The following is a 20,006-nucleotide window of genomic DNA, read 5'->3' as shown; positions in this document are numbered from 1 at the left end:
ACGTGTATGTGTGTGTGTGTGCGCGCGGTTTTTGCGGTAGGCGTCTGCAAAGGCCTCCCAAGGGCGTGTGTGTTGGAAGTGAGGAATGCTCGGGCCGGGCCAGTGGCTGCACTGGGTTGATCCGCTGGTGCAGACAAGGGGGAATCCAGAAAGGCTATGACAGGAATGTGAGAGCAGGATATCATTAGAAGCATGGGAGCTGCAGCGAAAGGCCTCAAACACACAGCAGGCTGCAACACAAACAGATACACACAGATAAAGTGATACGGACACACACACACACACACACACACACACTGGGAAAGTCATTACTGCACACACACACAAACACACATGCAGGGACATGAACATTAAGGGTGGATCAAAATGGCAGCCGACTCCTTGGACATGAAATATTACGCTGTGGTATGCAGGGCTGCAGTATCCTCCCCTGCTTCATGTGTTTCTTTTCCTTTTCACTGGAGTCCGACCATCATGTGATGTAGAGCTCCGGTGCTCTTGTGATGAAAACAAATTGAGAACTCCACCTCGACCCTCAACTCCCTCCTAGACCGTTACCCAAAGTAGAACACCCCACCCTTTTACCAATCAAAGTGTGTTTACGGGTCGTGGGGAGTACCGCCGTATATGTGAGGAAAGTTGTGCAAGGGCCCTGGCACACCAAACCAACATCGAAGAGCTAGCAGTGAGGAGGGCTGACAGTCGCGTCGCCTCAGGCCGCCTGTGTTTGGCCAGAAAGCTGCACTTGAACGCACAGCAAAGACGAAAGCTGATGGACAACTAGTTTATACAATCTGCGCCTGCGCTAGTGAGCTTGTGGTGGACTACTGCTGTGTGTCTATGTCAAATTCCTTGTGTGTGTGTGTGTGTGTGTGAGAGATGACACCTCCAATAAAGACGTTGCTGCAAAGAAGCTATAAAAGGTAAAAACATGGATGCTTCACATACACACGTGTTCAACCTGGTGTCACGGATGATCTCAGTCACGGCAGGTTCGATGCTGGTGCTGGAGAATAGTGTCTGATTTAATGTGGAGTTCACAGTCTCCCCCTCTGTTCATGAGTTACGGCACTGAGTAATCACCACAGACGCCTGAATAAAATGTTAGCAGTTAACGTTTCCTTTGTCTTTTTTTCCTACAAGCGGAGGCTGAATTGAGGAGTCTATGGAAAGAAGCTGCTCTGTAGTCTGGTGGCATGGCAGCAGAAACTTCTGTATCTTTTTCCAGATGGCAGCAGGGTGACAGTAGGAGGTTCAGCTTTAGTAGCTGTTATAACAAAAGCAAAAACTGATCAGTAACAGGTCACAATTAATAGCCGATAAACAATGAATAATCTAAATCTGCAAAGCAACTAAATGTATCAAATAAATGTAGTGGAGAGGAAGTATGAAGTGGCAGAAAAAGGAAATACTCTGAACATAGGAACAGTAAATTGTGCTTTTATTTCATCACTGGTCGTCTGAAAAATTTTGATCCAAAGAGTTTAGATTTTTACTACAAATGAATATCGTCCCAAATATTGTTTTTCAATTTCTAAAAATCAGAATCGGTAACGATGCTGAAAAAGCCATATCAATTGTCTCCCTTCGCCAATATCACCAATACACTCACATTTATACAAGTTATAGGCTTCATACCATGCTGCTATATCGGGAGGTGGAGTTGGTGATGGCGGAGTTAAGCCAGGCTGCCAAGCTGTCAGGGACAGCATTTCAACACTTACAGGTATGAAACCACTGGATATTTTTGACAAAGGACCACAGCGTTTTCCACATTTGAAAGAAGGACACCAATGGAAATTTTAAAGGTTGTGGCAACAAAGAAATAGCTGCTTTTAAACAGGCATTGTGACATCTCCGTGCATGTTTGTGGCAACCAAAGCAGGTATTTCAAGCCAAAACATGATCTTTCCCAAACTCTTTTCAAGTAGGTTTTGGCCCTAAACCTAACCAGATCACAACATAACTGAACGTCAAGAAATGTAAAGCCTCAACATACAGTATGTGTGGTTTGCATAATGTAAAACGTCATCACTTCATCATTTTATCGTAACGTATTTGGCATTTGTCATCATGGCTGAGCCCCTGTTTTGTAAGGTCACAGTGACCTTTGACCTTCGACCCCCAAAATCGAATAAGTTCAAATCTCGTGTCCAATCAGACATTTGTGGCACTCCCTCAAGGTGTTCCTGAGACATTGCGTTCTTGAGAATGGGACTGATGGACAACTTGATAGTTGAACTGATACATATAAACTGTGGCTGATTCGAGCATCAGAGTGAAGCGGATAGGAGCAGAAAGAGTCACATTGGATGATAATTCTAAACGTTTGCCAGAAGAGATCTCTAGACTGTGAAATATTTCCTGCCAGATCGATCTGTCTGTTTCAAAGCGTCAAGTGAAAAAACGCCCATCCTCCTCTCTTGTTTCCTTTTCTTCGTAAAACCACAGTTAACTTCTGACCTGGCAGATCACACACCGGTACACTCATCTCACTATATGGCTTGTTTGGTGAGGAGGGAGATGATTGCGGCGGGGGGAGAGAATGAGAGGGTCCGAGACTCTGGACAAACCGTGGGGTCAGTTATCTGTAAACCTGAAGGATGTTTCTGTCTTCCATGAAGCAGCGGGTTGGTTTCCTCAGCGGTCTTTCCTCTGGCTTTACAGGGAAAGTGCTTCAGATGGCAACACCACAAGTTTTCTACCATATAGCACTTTTAAAGTTTATCCTCCAGGTGTAGTTATCATTCCAGCGTTTTACAGAAAAACCTCGCTGTGACCTTTCCTTGGGAAATGAAGGTTGTCTCGTTGATATAAATATTCAGATGTCTGAAATGCGGAAACCAACCTTGTTTTAAATAAAATGCATGCATGCATATTTGAGATGTGCTCATTTGCATTTTAGATGTGTTTAATTACCTTTATTTGCATGCATCATATTCCTACAGCTGTGCTCAATTTATTCAGTGGCGTTTTCACACAAGCAAAGGTTGCTTGTTTTGTAAATGACTGAATGTGGATCCAGAGGACCCCATTCTTCGTACGTGGAGTTATCCAGAGTCAAACGTTGCCGTTTCCTCAAATTTGGATCTTCTGGTTCTTTGTAGCTGGTTTAACATTCACCTGTGCCTGCTGTCGTAGCAACAGATCCTCAAACCTAAACCTGCAAAAGAGCAGGATCATGATCAAGAAGTCCCATACATGCACCTGATTTCACACGCAAATAACCGGCTTCATTAGATATATAATGAAAGAATGTTGATTTTAGAAAAAGAGACGCAGGTTATTGAGGAATCATGAGGATCTTTTGGTGTGTTAAGCAAAATAAATCTCCGTACAAACGACTGACTGATGGATTCACCTTGCTGAAAATTGCTCAGACAGTTAAAGCTGATTTTATCAGAGATTGAAGAAATGCTTCATTTTCATAGCAGGCTTGTGATTATCATTTAAAAGTCTCCTTCACGTCCATTGTGAACGCCCCCCAGTCGTGCAGCAACATCACCCGTCATCCGACCATCTTCACAGATAATATCTGATGTTTAACAGTTATTTTGTATTTTTTTTGCATTTTGGAGCCCAATGTAGAACAAAATGACACCAGTTATAATGCAGGAACACAACAAATGAGACTTACTAAGTTAGACTTGAAGTGGAGCTCTGATGTTTATTTTAATTATGAATTAATCTGCCGATTTTTTTTCTCTGTTAATCGATTGGTCGGTTGGTTGTTTGGTTTGTAAAAATTCTGAAATTGGTGACGAAGTGACTGTGTTTGTTTTGTAAAAGAAACAGCTGACACCTCAAAACCTCAAAACCAAAAGCATATAAATTGCTAAAAGTAATAGGAGCAAATCATTACCTTTGAGAAGCGTGGATCTATGAAATGTCTCGTAGTCAACTAATCAATTAACAGAATAAGCACTTCAGATTTATGTTAGGTTTGCAAACATCTTAGTTTATATAGTAACTAGTAACTGAAGCTGTTAGATTATAGTAGTGGAGTAAAAAGCACAATAATGTCCCTCTGACGCGTGGTAGGATGTGGGGTGAGATTAAAGGATAAGTTCAACCAAAATGAAAATTCACTCATTATCTACTCATCCCCACACTGACGGAAAGTCGGGTGAAGTTTCTCAGTCCACAAAACATTTCTGGCCTCATGCACGTCTCCAGAAGCCCTGTGATCCCAAATTGATTTAAAAAGACTTTATTCAAAGCCCCTTTGTGTAATATTGTGAATATTAAAATTCTCAGTTTGGATTTCTTCTCCAAAACTACATCGTGCCGCTTTTACGTGATCATTTCATCGTGATAACTCAGCCTTTAAGCCACACATGAAGAACAGGACCAAGATAAAACATGGAACCAGTGATTTTATTTCTGCGCCAAGCACAGAAAACGTCCAACATGGTGGGTGTTTTCTGGGAGGACACCAGACACATGAAATATCCAGTAGCCTATCATGTCTCTTGTATACCTAATTCAGCCAGTGGATGAGCAGTAACACCAGCACAAGATTTGCTTTCTGTGTCAACACGGCTCGTTTTTTGATAAACAGGGTCCTTTGCTGCAGCCGCAGAGCGACCCGCCGAAAGAGCTCGGCTACCTTCCGACTGAACGCACTAATGGCATGTAGGCTCCTCTCTGCCACTGAGCATCACACTCTGCAGCAGGCAGGCAGGCCCAGTGGAGCGAGAGGAAAGAGACGGAAGAACGGAGGAGATGAGGAGGCTCTATGTCCGAGAGACCTGCTGCAACAGACACAACAGCACTGCGAGAACAGCGAGACATATTGCTATTCAGACAGAAAGAGCAGATTTTTTTTTTTTTTTTGAGACTGTGCATCCCTGTGTGCATGCCTGAGGGGTACACACAGTATTATGAGAAGGATTTGAGTTGACACAAGTCACAGTCGCTCCATCGCCGGTGTGGAGGAGGAAGAGGAGGAGGAGGGGAGATGAATTATTCAACCAGCCAGCGCCGCTCGGCTCTGACGTCTTGTTGTGTCTTATGGGGAGGTGAGGCAACAACAAGCAGCACCTCCTCATAAGGCGGGCCGCCATATGACAGCCCCAGGATAGAGCATCCAAGGAACCTCGATTTTCCCGAGGACAGGGCATCATTTCAGAGAGCAGCAGTAGAATAATAGCTCGCTCTCAAAATGACAGCCCATCGCTGCGGCACAGCATCACAGATTGCTGCTCTATCACTCCACACACACAGAGGATAAATTGACAGCCATGCCCCGCTGACAGCAAGGCATCTCAGCCTGCGTAAGTGTTCCTTCTGGCTTAGCCTGGCTTTGATGTTATTATACCATAGCAGTGCAATATTCAGCTCTAAGATTCACTACCTGCTGCTGAGGTGATCTCTCAAAGCTCAGTTTGCGAGGCTGAGGAAAAATGGGGATGCTTGATCTGTTCTGTAACGCGTTTCTCTCACCGAGCAAAAATTCTGTTATTCAAGAGCAAATGTAGGACATGAGTGTTATCAGAACAGATCCACAACAGTCCCTCTGCTCAGCTGGAGAATCACATTGACAAACGTTAAAAAAAACAAACAAAAAAAACAAAACAGATGGAACTAGGAGTGTTTTTCGTTGCCCAATGAGCAGTGAGTAATCAAAATTGTTCACCGTTGAAAGGATTATTGTCTCACGGCTGCTGAGATTCAGCAGTCTGCGTTTACAAAGGAATGAACAGGATCCATTGATGTATCAGAAGGCACACAAAAGAAAACAAGTCGTATCTTGTGGTGTAACTTAGTCGTTTATTTTAATTCCACAAATTTTTCAAAAAAATTACAAAATACTCAAATGGAGAGAACACAGGACTCACAATTTTTCTTATTATTTCTACTTTTTGTTTACATTGTGTCATCCCATGGCGACTACTCATATATACAATAAGCTTCAAGATACCAGTATATATATAAATCTTAGCAGTCAGAATTTACATTCTGCTATTGCCGCTTTGAAACGAGAAGCTAAACCATTGACAACACTTAACATCAAAGGTTTTGGAGACACAAAAAGAGGGAGTAAAAGGCAAGGGAATCGTCAGGAAACGAGGCAAAGATGATGATGATGATGATGATGATGATGAGTTGGAGCTCGTCGTCAGGAGAGAAGACACAGGAAGATGGCGAGACAGAGAGACAGGTTGTTGTCAGGGACTTTGTCGGACTTAAAAAAAAATAAATTTAAAAAAGGGGGCTGTGAGTTTTGATGATGTTTACAAGTGTTTAAATGTAAAATTATAGTGCTCCATGGGTAGACATGGTCACTTTTAAATGCAATAACAGTTTCTTCATTTGCTTGAAAGAAAAAACCAAAATCAGCCACAGTTTTCTAAGTGTCCACGACAGTTAAACAGTCTTAGTGCATGGAACAAAAGCAGTACTCATGTCATGGCTACAGCAATAAAAAAAAAGAAAAGAAAAAAAAAAGTTACATTTTGGGCTCATGTGCACTGGTACAACAGGTCAACACGACTTGTAACAGTCAGTGGCACGTACACACACAGAGCTCCTGAGGCTCAGGAGGTTGTGTGAACCAAGGCAAAACATTGTGAGGAAAACACACACATTCACACGCATACACAGAATCCTGGACCCTCTACCCTCCTGGTGGTCACGTGTCGGCAGGCCCCCCCCCCCCTCCTCTAGTGTCACAGTGAACATTATTACAGCCTAGTTGGAGGATGACTCGGTCGGATATGAGCCCTGCGACAAACTTCGTTGACTGGACCAGGTTATGAAAAAGACAAAAAAAAAAAACCAACGCATTCACACATTTGAAACAATCTGTAAGTCCTGTTAGGCTCCCGTTATAGTGAAGTTAAAATTCAGGTCCCGATAATTTTAAATAACTTTTCTTCAGGTCAGCCAAATAAGTTTCTGGTGTCTACATTTTTAAAATCCATATTAAAATCATTCTCTATAAAAACAAAAGTAAAGAAGTATTTCTCCATTTTGTAGACTTAAATATTGATTTTAAGCAAAAAAAAAAAAAAAAAAGGGATAAAACCAGTTGGCTGGAGCTTAACGATACTCTCTCAGTGCAAACGTTTATCTTATTTTTTTTTTATCTTTTAAATCCATGGCTTCAGTGTGCACTCCACAGAAACCTCAGTGACTTACTGCGTCACCTCTTCAAGTGTTTTAAAATCATCAACTCAACACTTCGAGTTTACACATTCCGACAACCAGCTGCTTGTCGAAGGTGTGTGTGATGGATGGATGTGGGTGCGACAGGTTTACATAGTGTATGATGTGGGACTAAAATCTAACACACAGTGATGTCAGAGGAACGTCACAACTGAACTCTCTCAGAAACTGCTCATATAATAATGCCATGGTGCTCCCCTCTGAAACAAGGGATAATGCTTCAAAACAATTATATTGGAGGTTGAAACGACTTGGTTTGGAGTCCACACCTAGTAATAATAATAATTATAATAATAATTATATGTTTATATATACTATTTACAGACTCAAAAACGCCATGCTGTAGCTTTTCTTAAAATTATGAAAAACCTCCAACAATGTATTAAAATAAATGTTGAATTTAAGATAGCACTTGTTATTTTTCCATAAACGGCCTGACCAGTCTCGTCTTTTTTTTTTCTCTCTTTTGTTGATAAGCACAGTGTCTTGTTTCTAGCACCTACAAAAAAACGTCAGGGAAGCTTGTCATGCAGGAGTCTTGAGGACGTTGTCACTACTGGCTATATACCAAAGATGTCTTGAAATGTCAATGTCTTTAAAAAATTATAATAAAAAAAAAAGGTCCTTGACAGGAACAGAAACCGAATATCAGAAGAATTCTCAGACGATCCACTTGGCCTTTTCTGTTCTTCGAAACTGAATGTAACGACTCTGTAACAACTTCCCGTGTCCTGCACCTGTCAGTCACTGCCTCCCCTTGGCTGGTTACAGCTGCTTGTCACTCTCCTTCTTCAGCCGGCTGAAACACAAACAACATCAAGTTTTAATACACAAACACACACACTCAGTTTATAATGTTTTGTTTTTTGTCTGATTGCTGTCGCTTATTTGACCTGTAGTAGTCCTCCTGGCCAGGCAGTGGTCCTCCGTGCATGTGATGGTGGCCGTGGAGCCACTGCTGCTCCATGGCCAGCCTCTGGAGCTCAGCTGACTGGGCATGCATGGCCTGCAGCTGGTGTGCTGCGGACATTTGCGGTGGCAGACCTCCTTGTAGTTCCCGAGGGTATGGAGTACCTGGAGGAGGCACAAACCAAAAGATTTGATCAGGAAGGTCTGGCTATGATGGATAGATTGGATGTGATTTTACTGGTAATGAGTTTTGCAACTGGCAGAGAACTTACCGAAGACTGGGTGGCGCAGCATCTCGTGTTCATGCGGCTGACCGAGGAGTGGGTTGGGGATAGCGCCGGGTGGGTAAGGGAAGCGGGCCAGGTGAGGTCCAGCTCCCAGGGGATCTACTGCCAGGGGGTGGCCCCCCGAACCTGGAGGACACACAAGACATTCACCACCACCTTCCGGCAGTCAGAGTCTTAGGTTCAGGGTACACTCATTTTACATTTTCAGTGTATTACAAACAGTGCATGCTACAGGCATTAATGACACACAGCTTCATGTAATGTTACTCCACTCAAGGTTGACCAAAATAATTCTTTACTATATATATCCACAGTACAGCATCTGCTCACCCTATCAGGCACTTAATGAGGATGTAACATACTTTAATCCAATCTCATTCTAATTCTGCACGTCAATACAGAGGAAATTAAATGTTATGCGAAGTTTCAGATCATATGGTAAAATACTACTACTACTACTACTACTACTACTACTAGAAAAGATTTAAGTGGAACCATCATTAATCATAAGTCCCTTTTTTCACTCTTCACTGATGCCCACTACTCTATACTAGAAAAGATCATTAACTAATCCTAACCTCCTTAAAGGGTCATATTTGTCTGCGTGTGGGTCGTTGTTGTGTATTATTTTACCTTTACTATAACAGGTGAACCTCTTGTTATCTGCTTTCATTTCAAACAGTTTTTCCAAGATTCTTCAAATAAAACATCTCTTCCTATAACCTTGAACTTCACTGAGTTAAAGAAAACATCCTGTAAGAGCAGATGTATTTCTAACTATATCGTAGAATTGGCACGGTTTCAACTAGTTAGCAATATTTCTGCCACCTCTGATCAAATTACATTGACATTACATTTATTCCAAAATATTTCATACTGTTAAACACAATATTTTTTTCAGTATATTTTCAAAAGCTAACTTAAAGTAGCTTGCTATTATTTTAAATAACAGAACAACTTCCTAAAATTGGTACACCTTAAATGGATAACAATTAATCTGTGGAGCACCCCAAGGGTCTATTCTTGGTCCTCTAACATTTCTTCAATACACTAACTCTTTGCTAATGGTTATTTATCTTATATATTTGTGCTTACAATATAAATTTACCTTTCCATGACACACATTTATAATTTCAATATATCACACAACATTAAAAACATAAAGCTAAAATCCTGATACATTCATATACAAATGTGATAGGAGTAACTATCAGAAGATCCATGTATCTCATGCTGAATATGTCATCAGATAGTTATGGAAGAAATATAAATATAAATACACAAATACAAAAATAAATATATACTATAAAAACATTGTCAAGTAAAGGTACATATTTCGTCCATTTAAAAATACCTACATGACTGTTTCATGCATTAAGACAAGAACAGACAGTGAAAATGTAATAGAATTCTGAATCAAATATTCATTTTAGGAAAGAAAAAAAAACTGCTCTGAGAAAATGGTTGGTATCATAAAAATTAAACTGAAATGAAAATCTCATAGTAACCAAATTCTCAAATATTTTAGATAACACAACTCAACAACAAGTTCAAATTTGATATAATTTGAACATATATATATGAATACAATAATATATTATCGTAAAGTATAAAGTATTATAAAGTTTATTTTTTATCTGTTGTGTAATTGTGTAACACATTAACATGTATGTTAACAAGTAGGGCTTTCTTTTACCTTGGTGAAGAGGATCTTGCTGGTGGAGGTGTAGGTGGGAGTGAATATGTGAGTGCTGGTGGTGGTGTGGCGTGACGTTGAACATCTGTAGACGAGCGATGGGGTCATTGGCCACTGTGGCCATCCTCTCAGCATGGAGTCTCTCTGCAGCCAACCTCTCTGGGTAGCTCATTTCTGGCCGCAGCTGGGGCCCTGCGAGGGCCAGCCGCTCACGCTCTAATGGGTTCAGGCCTGGATGCAAGGAGGCGAAAGGGTGAGGTCCAGCCATGGGGGGCAACGTGATGGCCCCATGCCGGGCAAAGTGCTCCATGGGATTCGTGGAGGGGTGGAGTGTGTCCATCTCTGGAGGCTTAACCTCGAAACCAGGTTTCATCCTCTCCCTCAGCTCCCTCTCACGAATCTCCCTCTCTCGCATCTCCCTCTCTCGTAGCTCTCGCTCTCGCATCGCCGGGTCAGCATTGTACAGGCTGGGCATGTGATAGGCCAGCAGGGGGTCTGCGGGGTTGAGGGACACAAAGAACGGGTGGTTTCGATTGGTGGGGGACATGACGTGGGGTCGTGCATACTCGCTGAGGGTTCGCAAGGCAGGAGTGTCGGGGCCGATATACGGAGGCACAGCTGCAATCGTGGTGGGGGGACCATCGTAGGGCGGACGCATGTGGGCGGGGCCTGCCATCTGAGGTTCACCCATTCTGCCGTCATGGGAGGAACACGAGGCTTTCTGCGAAGGGACAAATTTCATGCTTAGTAAGACTTAAAAGAAAGAAAATTAACCACTGTCAAACAAAAGTGAGACAAACAAAACCACTCACCGCAGCTCGTTCCGCTTCCTTTTCTCGTTCCCGCTCTCTTTCTCGCTCTTTTTCCCTCTCTCTCTCTCTTTCCTTCTCTTCCCTCGCTTTCTGCTCTGCTTCCCTCTTGGCTTTCTCCAGAGCTTCCTCTCGCTTCTTGGCCAGTTTAGATGAAGCCTGGGGAGTGAAGTAGAAATCTGTCCTTGCACATGAGTTGTAACCCCGGTCCAGGTGCTTGTAGAACCTGCAGTCATGGTAGAGAACATTTAACACATTTACTCACAAAAAGGAATGATTATGTAGTTCATAAATTAATACTCGTTACAAAAATACACAATAGGGTAGAGCCACAATGTTCATGTTTAATTTTGGATTCTGAATGGCAGGATAATGTCCCTTTAGATGGATAGACAGCTTTTATTAACTCACACTGGTCCATTATTCAAAAGGAAACGAAAAAGTCCCTCAGCATTCACTTTTGTGGCTACGTTGAGTATGTATTAAAATCCTCATTCCTATTCATTGGCAGTCTGAGAGCCACTTAAGCACAAGGCAACTACAGATACTCATATTCAGATGCCTCAGTTCACTCGCATCTCACTGTAATTAATCTCCCTGCTCTCCATCCCCGATAATTCTGAGGCATCAGCCACTCAGAGCTCAGGGCTAATTGTGGCCTTGGATGCCTGTTTTGCTGAGGACATTCGATTTGTTGCTTACATCAAAGCCTTAAAATCTGAAGGCAGGGACTCTTTGTTGTTGGATGTGTTTGAGAGCTAGCAACATCCCCAGACAAGACAGTAAACAGCTCAACAGACTACTGATGAATAACAGCGTGTGCAGGTGTATGTTCTCCTCTTTTTTGGGCACAGATCAGTGCTTGTAGACGTACCGTGCTGACTGGCTGGCATGGCTGGGTGTGTTGACGACAGTAGGCTCTGGGGAGGGGCTTCTTTGTGGTGGTGGAGGGCTCTCTGGCTCTTCCATCTCGTCCAGAGGCTCTTCTTTGATGTGTACAGGTGGGAGCACTGGGCCCGGGCCGGCACAAGTGACCGAGGCAGGCAGTGGCATAGAGATGGAGGAGGATGGAGCGGAGGAAGATGGAGGCTGTATGCCAGGCATAGAGTTTGATGAGGATGGGGGAGGGCCGGTTGGAGGTAGAACTGTACTGAAAGGATGAGACGAGAATGGCGGCTGCGGTGGCCCATTTGGGTGTGAGGCTGCCGCGGAGGGCGGCAGAGGAGGAGCTGGAGGAGGTTGATGGCTGGCTGCTGGTGGAAGGCTCTGGGACTGAGTGAGAACTGGAGGCTGAGCTGGGGGAGGCTGAAGCTGCTGCCCCTGCGGCATGAGCTGGAGAGGAGGTGGGTGTGCCGATGGAGGATGGTGGGTGGATAAAGAGCTGAGGGGCTTGAGGGCAGGAGGTGGAGGCAGGTTTGAAGGCATCTGAGGGAATGGAGGCGCCGACACGTGCGGTGGGTGTTTGTGGGACTGTGGGTTGGGTATCTGAGGGATGGGTGTGGTTGGCGGGGGCTTGATGTGAGGCATGGACATTGGGGCCGGAGGCAGCGGCTGCTCTCTGGGAGGCTGGCCTCCACTCTGAGCAGATGACTGGGACTGGGAAGGGGGCGTGTGTGGCCTCTGCTGTGATTGGCCAGGGATTGGCAGGGGTGGGACCTGAGATTGACCCACAGGGAAGCCCTGAGGGGGCATGGAGTGAGGATGAGGCATGTGTGATGGGCCAGGCTGTAGTGGGTGTGGCATGGGAGGCATGGGCCCATGATGCGAGCTGGGTAATGATTGAGGTGGGACTGGTGGGCCAGGAGGGGGAGCCTGAGTCATAGGTGAATGTGGAGAGGGAAGCCTTTGAGGGTGGAGCGACGCTCCTGACTGAATAAGAGACATCGGGCTTGCTTGGGGCAAAGGCTGGGGAGGTAGAGAGGTGGAGGCCGCTGTCGGGGAGACCTGTGGAGGCAGTGAGGGGGCTGAGGTTGTAGGCGGAGGGGGTGCTGAGGAGGCGGCTGAGGTGCCTGGTTGACACTGGATGACCGGGGGATGCTGGCTCTGCAGGAGCTGCTGCTGCTGAGCAGAGGAGTCTGAGTCACTCTCATTGTCACGTGGGCTGGGGATGCTCGGGGAGGAGCTCCGGTTGTCCTGGTCAATGTCTTTAGGGTCGCTACTGAGCTCCTCGTTGATGCTGCGCCCATCAGAGCTCTCGCCCTCGCCTTCCCCTTCCCCCTCGCATTCTGAGGGTGAGTCTGGCCGACTCAGCTCCTGATGAACAGATAAGAGAGAGGCATGAGTATCATAAACACCAAGACAGTGTGTTCTATTAAAACAAACAGCAAAACAAAGACTACAAACTCACTTGTGTCTTTGACTTTTTGGCGCTGGCCCTCTCGGGCTCCTCTGTGTCTGAGGCTCCCTTCTCTCGCTGCCGTTTGGCACTCTTCATAGGTGAAGGAGGTTCCTCTTTAATCTTCTGTGGAGTTAGAGCAGTAGAGCCATTAGCATACATTTCACATCCACACGTGCATAGAAAGACAAAGTTTTAAGGTGTCTATTTTGTGTTTGTGTACCTTGCTGGGCTTCTTCATGGAGTCTGTCTTGCTGTCAGTGCTGTCAGTACTTGCTGCGCTGGGTGAGGTACGTCCACTGGAGCGCAAATCCTCGTTGGTAGGCGAGGCTCTGCCATCGGGACTGGCTGTCTGCTTCTTTCGACCACTACGTAGCGTTGACATCTGTTAACAAACAGAGTCAACATTAAGCACGACGGCTAAATACAATTTCGAAAGGAGAAATTAAGATTGACATAGACCATGCGCAAATCCAACCCAAGTTTTGGGAACAATAAATGTCAGTCTGCCCCCGTTTTACTGATCTAGAGAAGATCAGCTTCTTGCTTTGAAGTCTGCCCTACATTTCTGCAGGGATAGCTCCGAGGCTGTGGTGCCTGAAGGTGAAAATGGAGCGATAGATAGAGAGCCAGAGTAAGCACGTACCGAGCCTCGGTTCCGTCGGGTCCTCATGCTATGCTTCCCGCTGAGTCCATCCTCTTCCTCTTTGACAGGTTTGAACATAAATGGCGGCGGGTCCACAGGCTTCTCGATGGGGGGCAGCTCACCGTACTTCTTGAAGTGAATACGGCAGTCTGTGCACAGCAAGATGTTCTCCCGGCCCCCGTGGTGCCAGTCCTTGGAGGCTGGGGAAAGCCATTTACAGTTGTGAAATAACACACTCTCACAGGCAGCGAGAAACACAGAAATGATCTCTCAACAACTGTAATATTATAATATATTACAGAATAGAGATAAAGTCCCTAAGTTTCTTTGTAGTTCAACATCTAATGAGATAAATATTGTTTTTAATGTGTGACTCTGTCTTCTGCTATATTGTCAATCTACATCTTCAGTCATGTACTAATCTCCACATGGGTTAGCACTATAAAACCAGAGTTATTAGCCACCCTTGTTGTGATGGCAGATCAGATGGGAGCCTGGCACAGAGAGCCAGCTGTGTGGAAAGAGGGGAAGGATAATGAGGTGGAGAGAGGGAACGAGCTGTGGGCTCATGTCTGATTTGATCAAATTAGTTCTGACATCTTCTGATGCCCATCTGTCACACAGTGCTGTGCTCTGCAGGCCCACACTGATCCCAATCAGGACAGGAATAGCCAAGCAAACCGTATCCGAGTGTCTGTAAAAGGAACGTGGTCTTACTGGTGGTGAAACAGTGGCGGCAGGCGTAGCCCTTCAGCTCCTGTTCGCTGTCTTCGCTGTCAAAGTCATCTTCGCTGGCTGAGCTGAGGTCCACTGGAAGAGAGAAGAGACTTCAAATACATCGCTCCAACACCAGAAAGTATCAGGTCTCCTCCTTTCCTTCCTGGCGGACACTGAAGGGGTCAAATATACTCACAGAACTCGCTGGAGGGGGGGCGTGAGGGAGTGTTGACGGGAGTCGAAGCAGTTCGCGTCTTGATGCGGCGGAAGACAGGCTGGCGGCGATGTCTGCGGTGGGCTCGACAACTGGCTGCCTCGGGGGTCTTCTTCCAATAGTAGTAGAAGGTGATTAGCTCTCCCTGAAATGAAACACAAAACAAACAAATGCTGTAAAAATAAGCCAGAGAACACAAACATAAGGAAAAGAGGCATCACGTTTGACTATAAGGAGGTGACTGAATTTAAAGGAAGTAAGGCCTATTTTCCAAAGTCAGTGAAATAGGAGCAGTTAGGTCGAACGAAATATGTGGACGGTACACATTAGCGGTCAGCTCAGTATTTCACAAGGAAAGGGCACAGAGTGGTAGAGTCCAGGCCAGGATTTGTGGCCGGCCGGTCATGTTTGTGCTGCGGCCCTGTCTGTCCCAGGATTAGGCGAGGAGGCTCACTGAATGCAGGGATATTAGGATCAGTGCATTGGTGGCTGCCTGGGTGGCAGGAGCTTGAATAGGAACAAAAGAACATGTCAGGCAGAGCTTTGGTGCTACAAATAGGGGGTGAAATGGCTCCTCGCCCCTTCACTGGAAGAGTCAATTGAACTTTAATCAAACATTCGGAGGGGCGCGCTTGCCAGCGAGTGAGGCGGATAAATCCACTGTACAAAAGGCCGCCAGGAAATCAATACCCAACTGAAACATTAACACATGCAATCATGGATCAGAAAGCACTTTGCTGAGGCAGCCTCTGCATATTAACCGCCGCTTTCCGGCCACGCTCATAATAAACAAGGCTTGAAAACTGGCAACAGGAGTCAGGGACAATTATGTAGTTTCCTGTTGGGCTTTGCCCTTTTCCTCCTCACCATGAACTCTGACTCGTTAGTGGCTGTCCACTGGCTCTATAACAAATTCATGAAGGTGTGGTGTGATTGCTGGCTGAGCAGTAAGTCACCTGTAATCTTTAAAGGCCAGAGGGTGGCCATCTACTGTTTAAGGTCTGTCAAACAGCTGTTCAACAGAGCTTCCAGAGTTTAATGGCTATCGATTGCTTTCCTTCTTTGCTTCAGCTGAGAAACTTGACATAAATTAGTCAGTGCATTTCTGTCCGAAATGCAGTAACAGCTTTTCGGCAGCAGCTTAACATCTATCAAAAACAAACAATGACAGGAAAGGATTTGATGAAATGGTGGAGTTATTTAAATGGCTATATAAAGCTTCTCACTCAACTCTGTTTTATAACGAGAGAATAAAACATTATCACTAAGCCAGCAATTGAAAAGTTTAACAGGCTGCTGTAAATGGAAACGTAAAGGTTACTGCTGCTTTAATTTCTTACATGTCATCTCATATAATACAAAACTACTTGTTGGTATCTTGCTGTGAGAAAACACAGGTCAGAGATTGGCCAGTGTGTGCCCTACTTTATCGCTTCAACAAATCGTGAGAGTATCTGACGTTAAGTCTCTCTCAATCACCGCTTTGATTGGCAGAAAGTGCTTGACTCAGTGGGCTTAGGCCCGTTTAATAAGATCTCCCTTCATGTGGCTCTTTGGGGGAAATTCATATCTCGCAGCGGCTGTAGCACTTCGTCTTATCTAGCGAAGCAGTGCTGGGAACATTTACTGATGGTGCCTGAGCTCGATGAAACCTTCTCACGTTTCAGGGTAAATTAAGGTGCTGCGCTGTCATGGCAAAGCTCTGGCTGTCCCGAGCCACACTGCCTGACTAAGTTTTTTTTTAGACTGCTGCGGGCGAACACACCTGGAGTGCAGGGAACGATTCTACATGTAGACCAATCGGTAGGGCTCCTGAAATTTGAAAACCAGTTGGATAAAGAAGGGAAGATCAACCTTCTACTTGTGTTTACAGTGTTCAAATGACCCTGACAGCGCAGATAATATCACCAAAGATGCTTGTTTATGTCGCCATGTGTTTGTGCATCTATGTCAGGCTGCTAATACAACTTTCTGCTCGTTTCCTCTGCACCTCCCCTCCCTCCCTCCCTCCCTCCCTACCCAGCCTGGCCGGGCAGTTGAGAGGGCAGGGCGCAGGTGCTAACTGAGGGAAGGCAGGCGTCCTGATGTGAAATCTAATTGAAATGTGCAGATCAAAAGTGTCGAGTGGTGCCGAGCGCTGGCTTGGCTCTGTGCTTAATGACTGTTCTCAGCAGTGCCTCTCTGCCTCCTCGCTGCAGGCTGACAACCGCACGGCCTCGACAACAGCTTGGCAGACAAGGAGAAAGGTCACCCTGCCTCTCCATCACTTACACTGTGTCAAGTACCATTACATTAGGCAGGGTCTAATGAAAACATTAACTTGGGCTTTTGAATGGGAATAACAGGTGCACCGATGAGCCTGCCGTAAATGGAAAGGGGGGAAAACAAAAGAGGCGGCTCGACGAAAAATTCAGAGTAAGCTTGTTGAGTTTAAAAGTTATTAAAAATCCACGACAAAAGGTGCTCTAGGCTTTCATGCATAATGCAAAAGCTAGAACTTTTTGTAATGTTTGTTATATATTTTGCCTCGCTGACGAAAGAAAGATCCATGTCTGCGAGAAATCACAGGCGAGACTTTTCAAAGTGGAGTTACATATGCCGTCTGTAGAAGATGAACGTGGCATGCCTGTGGTTGAGACAGGTTTTGTGCTGTAAATTAGTGTCAAGGGGAGATTGACAGATCACCTCTCAGCCTTCCTGCATGTCAAATGTGGCTCCCTTGAAGCCACGTACGTCTGATCTCCCGTCTCATCTGTACTCTTCTCTATAAGAGTCACTTTGTCATGCTACCGTATGCCCGCAGCAGTGCTTAAACTTTCATTACCTTGTGTTTTCTTCTCTATGATTGTGTGTTTAGTGTGTAAATGCTGAAGCTTCCGAGTGAGGTTGCCAATCCTTCATAAAATAAAGATGACAGTAAAGAAGGAACTATTCCAGGAACCTGTCTCTAAAACGGTTCACCGGGATCCAGTAAAAATTCATTTGAAATACCTGAAATAGAAATGTAGATTGGCCCTGGCCTCCGCACCATAATTTCTCCCCGCAGTCCAGTAAATCACTGCAGAGCGGTACAGAGTGTGCTGCTGCTGCTCCACATAACATGAGATAGTGACAACATAAGCTCTGTATTATAAGGCCTTTTAGACTGCTTCCATCTGCAGGAGCTTTCTGGCCGGTGGATTATCCGACAAGGAAAGGGCTTACCCTCCTATCACGACACTCAGGGCTTCCATTCCAGTTATTGCCACTTAAAATGGTCGTCTGCATACAAGTATGGATGTGTGAAATGGATGTGGGGTTCAAAGATTATGTACGGCGAAGGCTTCCTTCTCGCTCAACCATCGCTGAGAAACACACTGAAGATAGTCTTCCGTCGAGCAAAGATTTTAGTCTTCTTCAATTTGCTGATATTTGAATTAAAGCACTTATTAAGCACAAATAATCTGCTGTCTTTAGTGTTATAGCTGCAAAATTGTATAGTAATTGTATAAATGCTGCCGGCATATAGATAATATAAATATAAATATATAATATAAACAAATAAATAAACACTTAAAAACATTTTTGTTTTAAATCTTAACAGTATTTTAACCTTGCCATGCAACTGTACAATGATCTCTTAAAGGGCAAGAGCACTTAAAAGGGGCAACATCAATTGTTGAAATCATAATCAAAACAAAAGTAACTGCCGATTGCTGCTAACCTTAACTGTTGTTAGCCTGTTAGCTCGATTAGCTGTGCATCCAGTGGTCCAGCCTGGCCTAGCTTGAAGTGACGACAGACTGTCTGTGTTTACACCGCTAGGACGCGAGTGTCTGATCCGAACAGGATGTTGCTAGCTTTTTACCATGCCAACATCAGTATATATCTCTGCAAAACCATCCATTCAATATTGTCAAATACTGTTATTTCTTCACAATTTGGTGATAATTTTAGTTCATTTAGTTCAATCTAAAAAATAAAACAAAAATTCTAACATATTGCACCTAACAGGTGGTTAGCGCTGCAGCGATTAGTCAATTAATCAAGCTAAAGAAAATAAGTCGCCAACTATTTTGATGATCAATTTACCATTTAAGTAATTCTTCAAAAAAAGATCTCAAACATTTGCTGGACCCAGCTACATAAATGGAAGGTTTGTTGCTTTCTCTGTCATTTAATGATAGTTAATGAAGAGTCTTTCGGTTTTGGACTGTTGGCTGGACAAAAGAAGCGATCTAAAGACGTCACTTTTGGCTCTGGGAAATGGTGACGAGCACTTTTTCACATGTTTTTATTTTTAGAAGTACCCTCCATCTCTAGATAAAAACTATTCTAAAGTGTTGTAAAATTATGTTGTATTCAAAAAAATGTATATCAGTTTTTTACACAGTCTAAATGTGTTTGTAGGATGTAGATTGAATAAGGTTAACAATGAAACTGCTGTTGATTACAGAATAATAGCTGGTAGGAGTGCAGGTTGAGACTGAGTGGGAGTGCAGGATCCTCCACTGGGGCTTGGTGGTCCTGTGTGCGCAGGCAGGGCCGAGGGCGAGGGCTAAACTCATGTATTTACACCCTCATCCCCTCTCAGGCCCAGGCCTGAACAGATGGTTTCTGTTTTTCCTGGCAGATTTGTGACAGAGCCACAAAAGGCCCCTGCTTTGACATGGAGCCAAACGGTTAAGGCCGTTACTGGCAAGAGCAGGGGAAGGAGGAGAGAACAGGGGAGCGCCGAGGAGGGGGAGGGCTGAATGTGGAGGAGAGCCGAGAGGGAGAGGGAGGAATAAAGAGCCAGCAGAGGATAACAATGGACAATCAGCATTCAGTCCGACCACAACCCCTTCCTTACAAAAAAAAAAGTCTCCCAGCAAATAAAAATCTCTGGTAAAAAGTTAACTGTGGCAGTGGGAGTGGAGTGAGCAGGGAGCATGTGACTTCTGGGTTCTGGTGGCTGATACTGAGTTGTGTAAACATCCATTAGTGCAGCATGAACCTGCGCTCCTCCTGCTGCCTCCTGATTCATTTCAGTGAGGTGAAGAGGGGGATGCGTTTCTCTGAGCTAAATCAAACCAGGGTTTAATTATGTATGTGCTCGACCCCTGGACTTGGTATTCTTCATCGGCCATGACAGGTTGTGCAGTGTATCGCTTCACTGAGTGGTGCTTGACTTCTCTATCATCCTCATGCTGACTGTAACCGGGGGGGAGAGAGACTTTGTAAACGCTTGTGTGGTTGAGCGGG

At 44.6% G+C, this 20,006-nt stretch overlaps 1 protein-coding gene across 6 annotated transcripts in view; it reads right to left on the bottom strand.

Moving 5' to 3' along the window:
- Window positions 1–5,752: 5,752 nt before the first annotated feature.
- The window catches only part of rerea (arginine-glutamic acid dipeptide (RE) repeats a), a 135,655-nt gene continuing 121,401 nt past the window's right edge, over window positions 5,753–20,006 (bottom strand). For all 6 annotated transcript variants that reach the window (XM_030422327.1, XM_030422330.1, XM_030422328.1 and 3 more), the window contains 11 exons: window positions 14,766–14,928; window positions 14,570–14,662; window positions 13,853–14,052; window positions 13,430–13,591; window positions 13,219–13,332; window positions 11,746–13,124; window positions 10,875–11,097; window positions 10,063–10,783; window positions 8,352–8,522; window positions 8,064–8,244; window positions 5,753–7,969 (listed from right to left, as the gene is read on the bottom strand). In XM_030422327.1, coding sequence (XP_030278187.1) covers window positions 7,936–7,969; window positions 8,064–8,244; window positions 8,352–8,522; window positions 10,063–10,783; window positions 10,875–11,097; window positions 11,746–13,124; window positions 13,219–13,332; window positions 13,430–13,591; window positions 13,853–14,052; window positions 14,570–14,662; window positions 14,766–14,928 — 3,441 coding nt within the window. In that variant the 3' untranslated portion in view covers window positions 5,753–7,935. The remainder of the gene's footprint in view (window positions 7,970–8,063; window positions 8,245–8,351; window positions 8,523–10,062; window positions 10,784–10,874; window positions 11,098–11,745; window positions 13,125–13,218; window positions 13,333–13,429; window positions 13,592–13,852; window positions 14,053–14,569; window positions 14,663–14,765; window positions 14,929–20,006) is intronic.

Source organism: Sparus aurata, chromosome 7 (genome assembly GCF_900880675.1).
Source record: "Sparus aurata chromosome 7, fSpaAur1.1, whole genome shotgun sequence".
NCBI classification, from domain to species: domain Eukaryota; kingdom Metazoa; phylum Chordata; class Actinopteri; order Spariformes; family Sparidae; genus Sparus; species Sparus aurata.
This window is presented reverse-complemented; position numbering and strand designations above follow the sequence as displayed.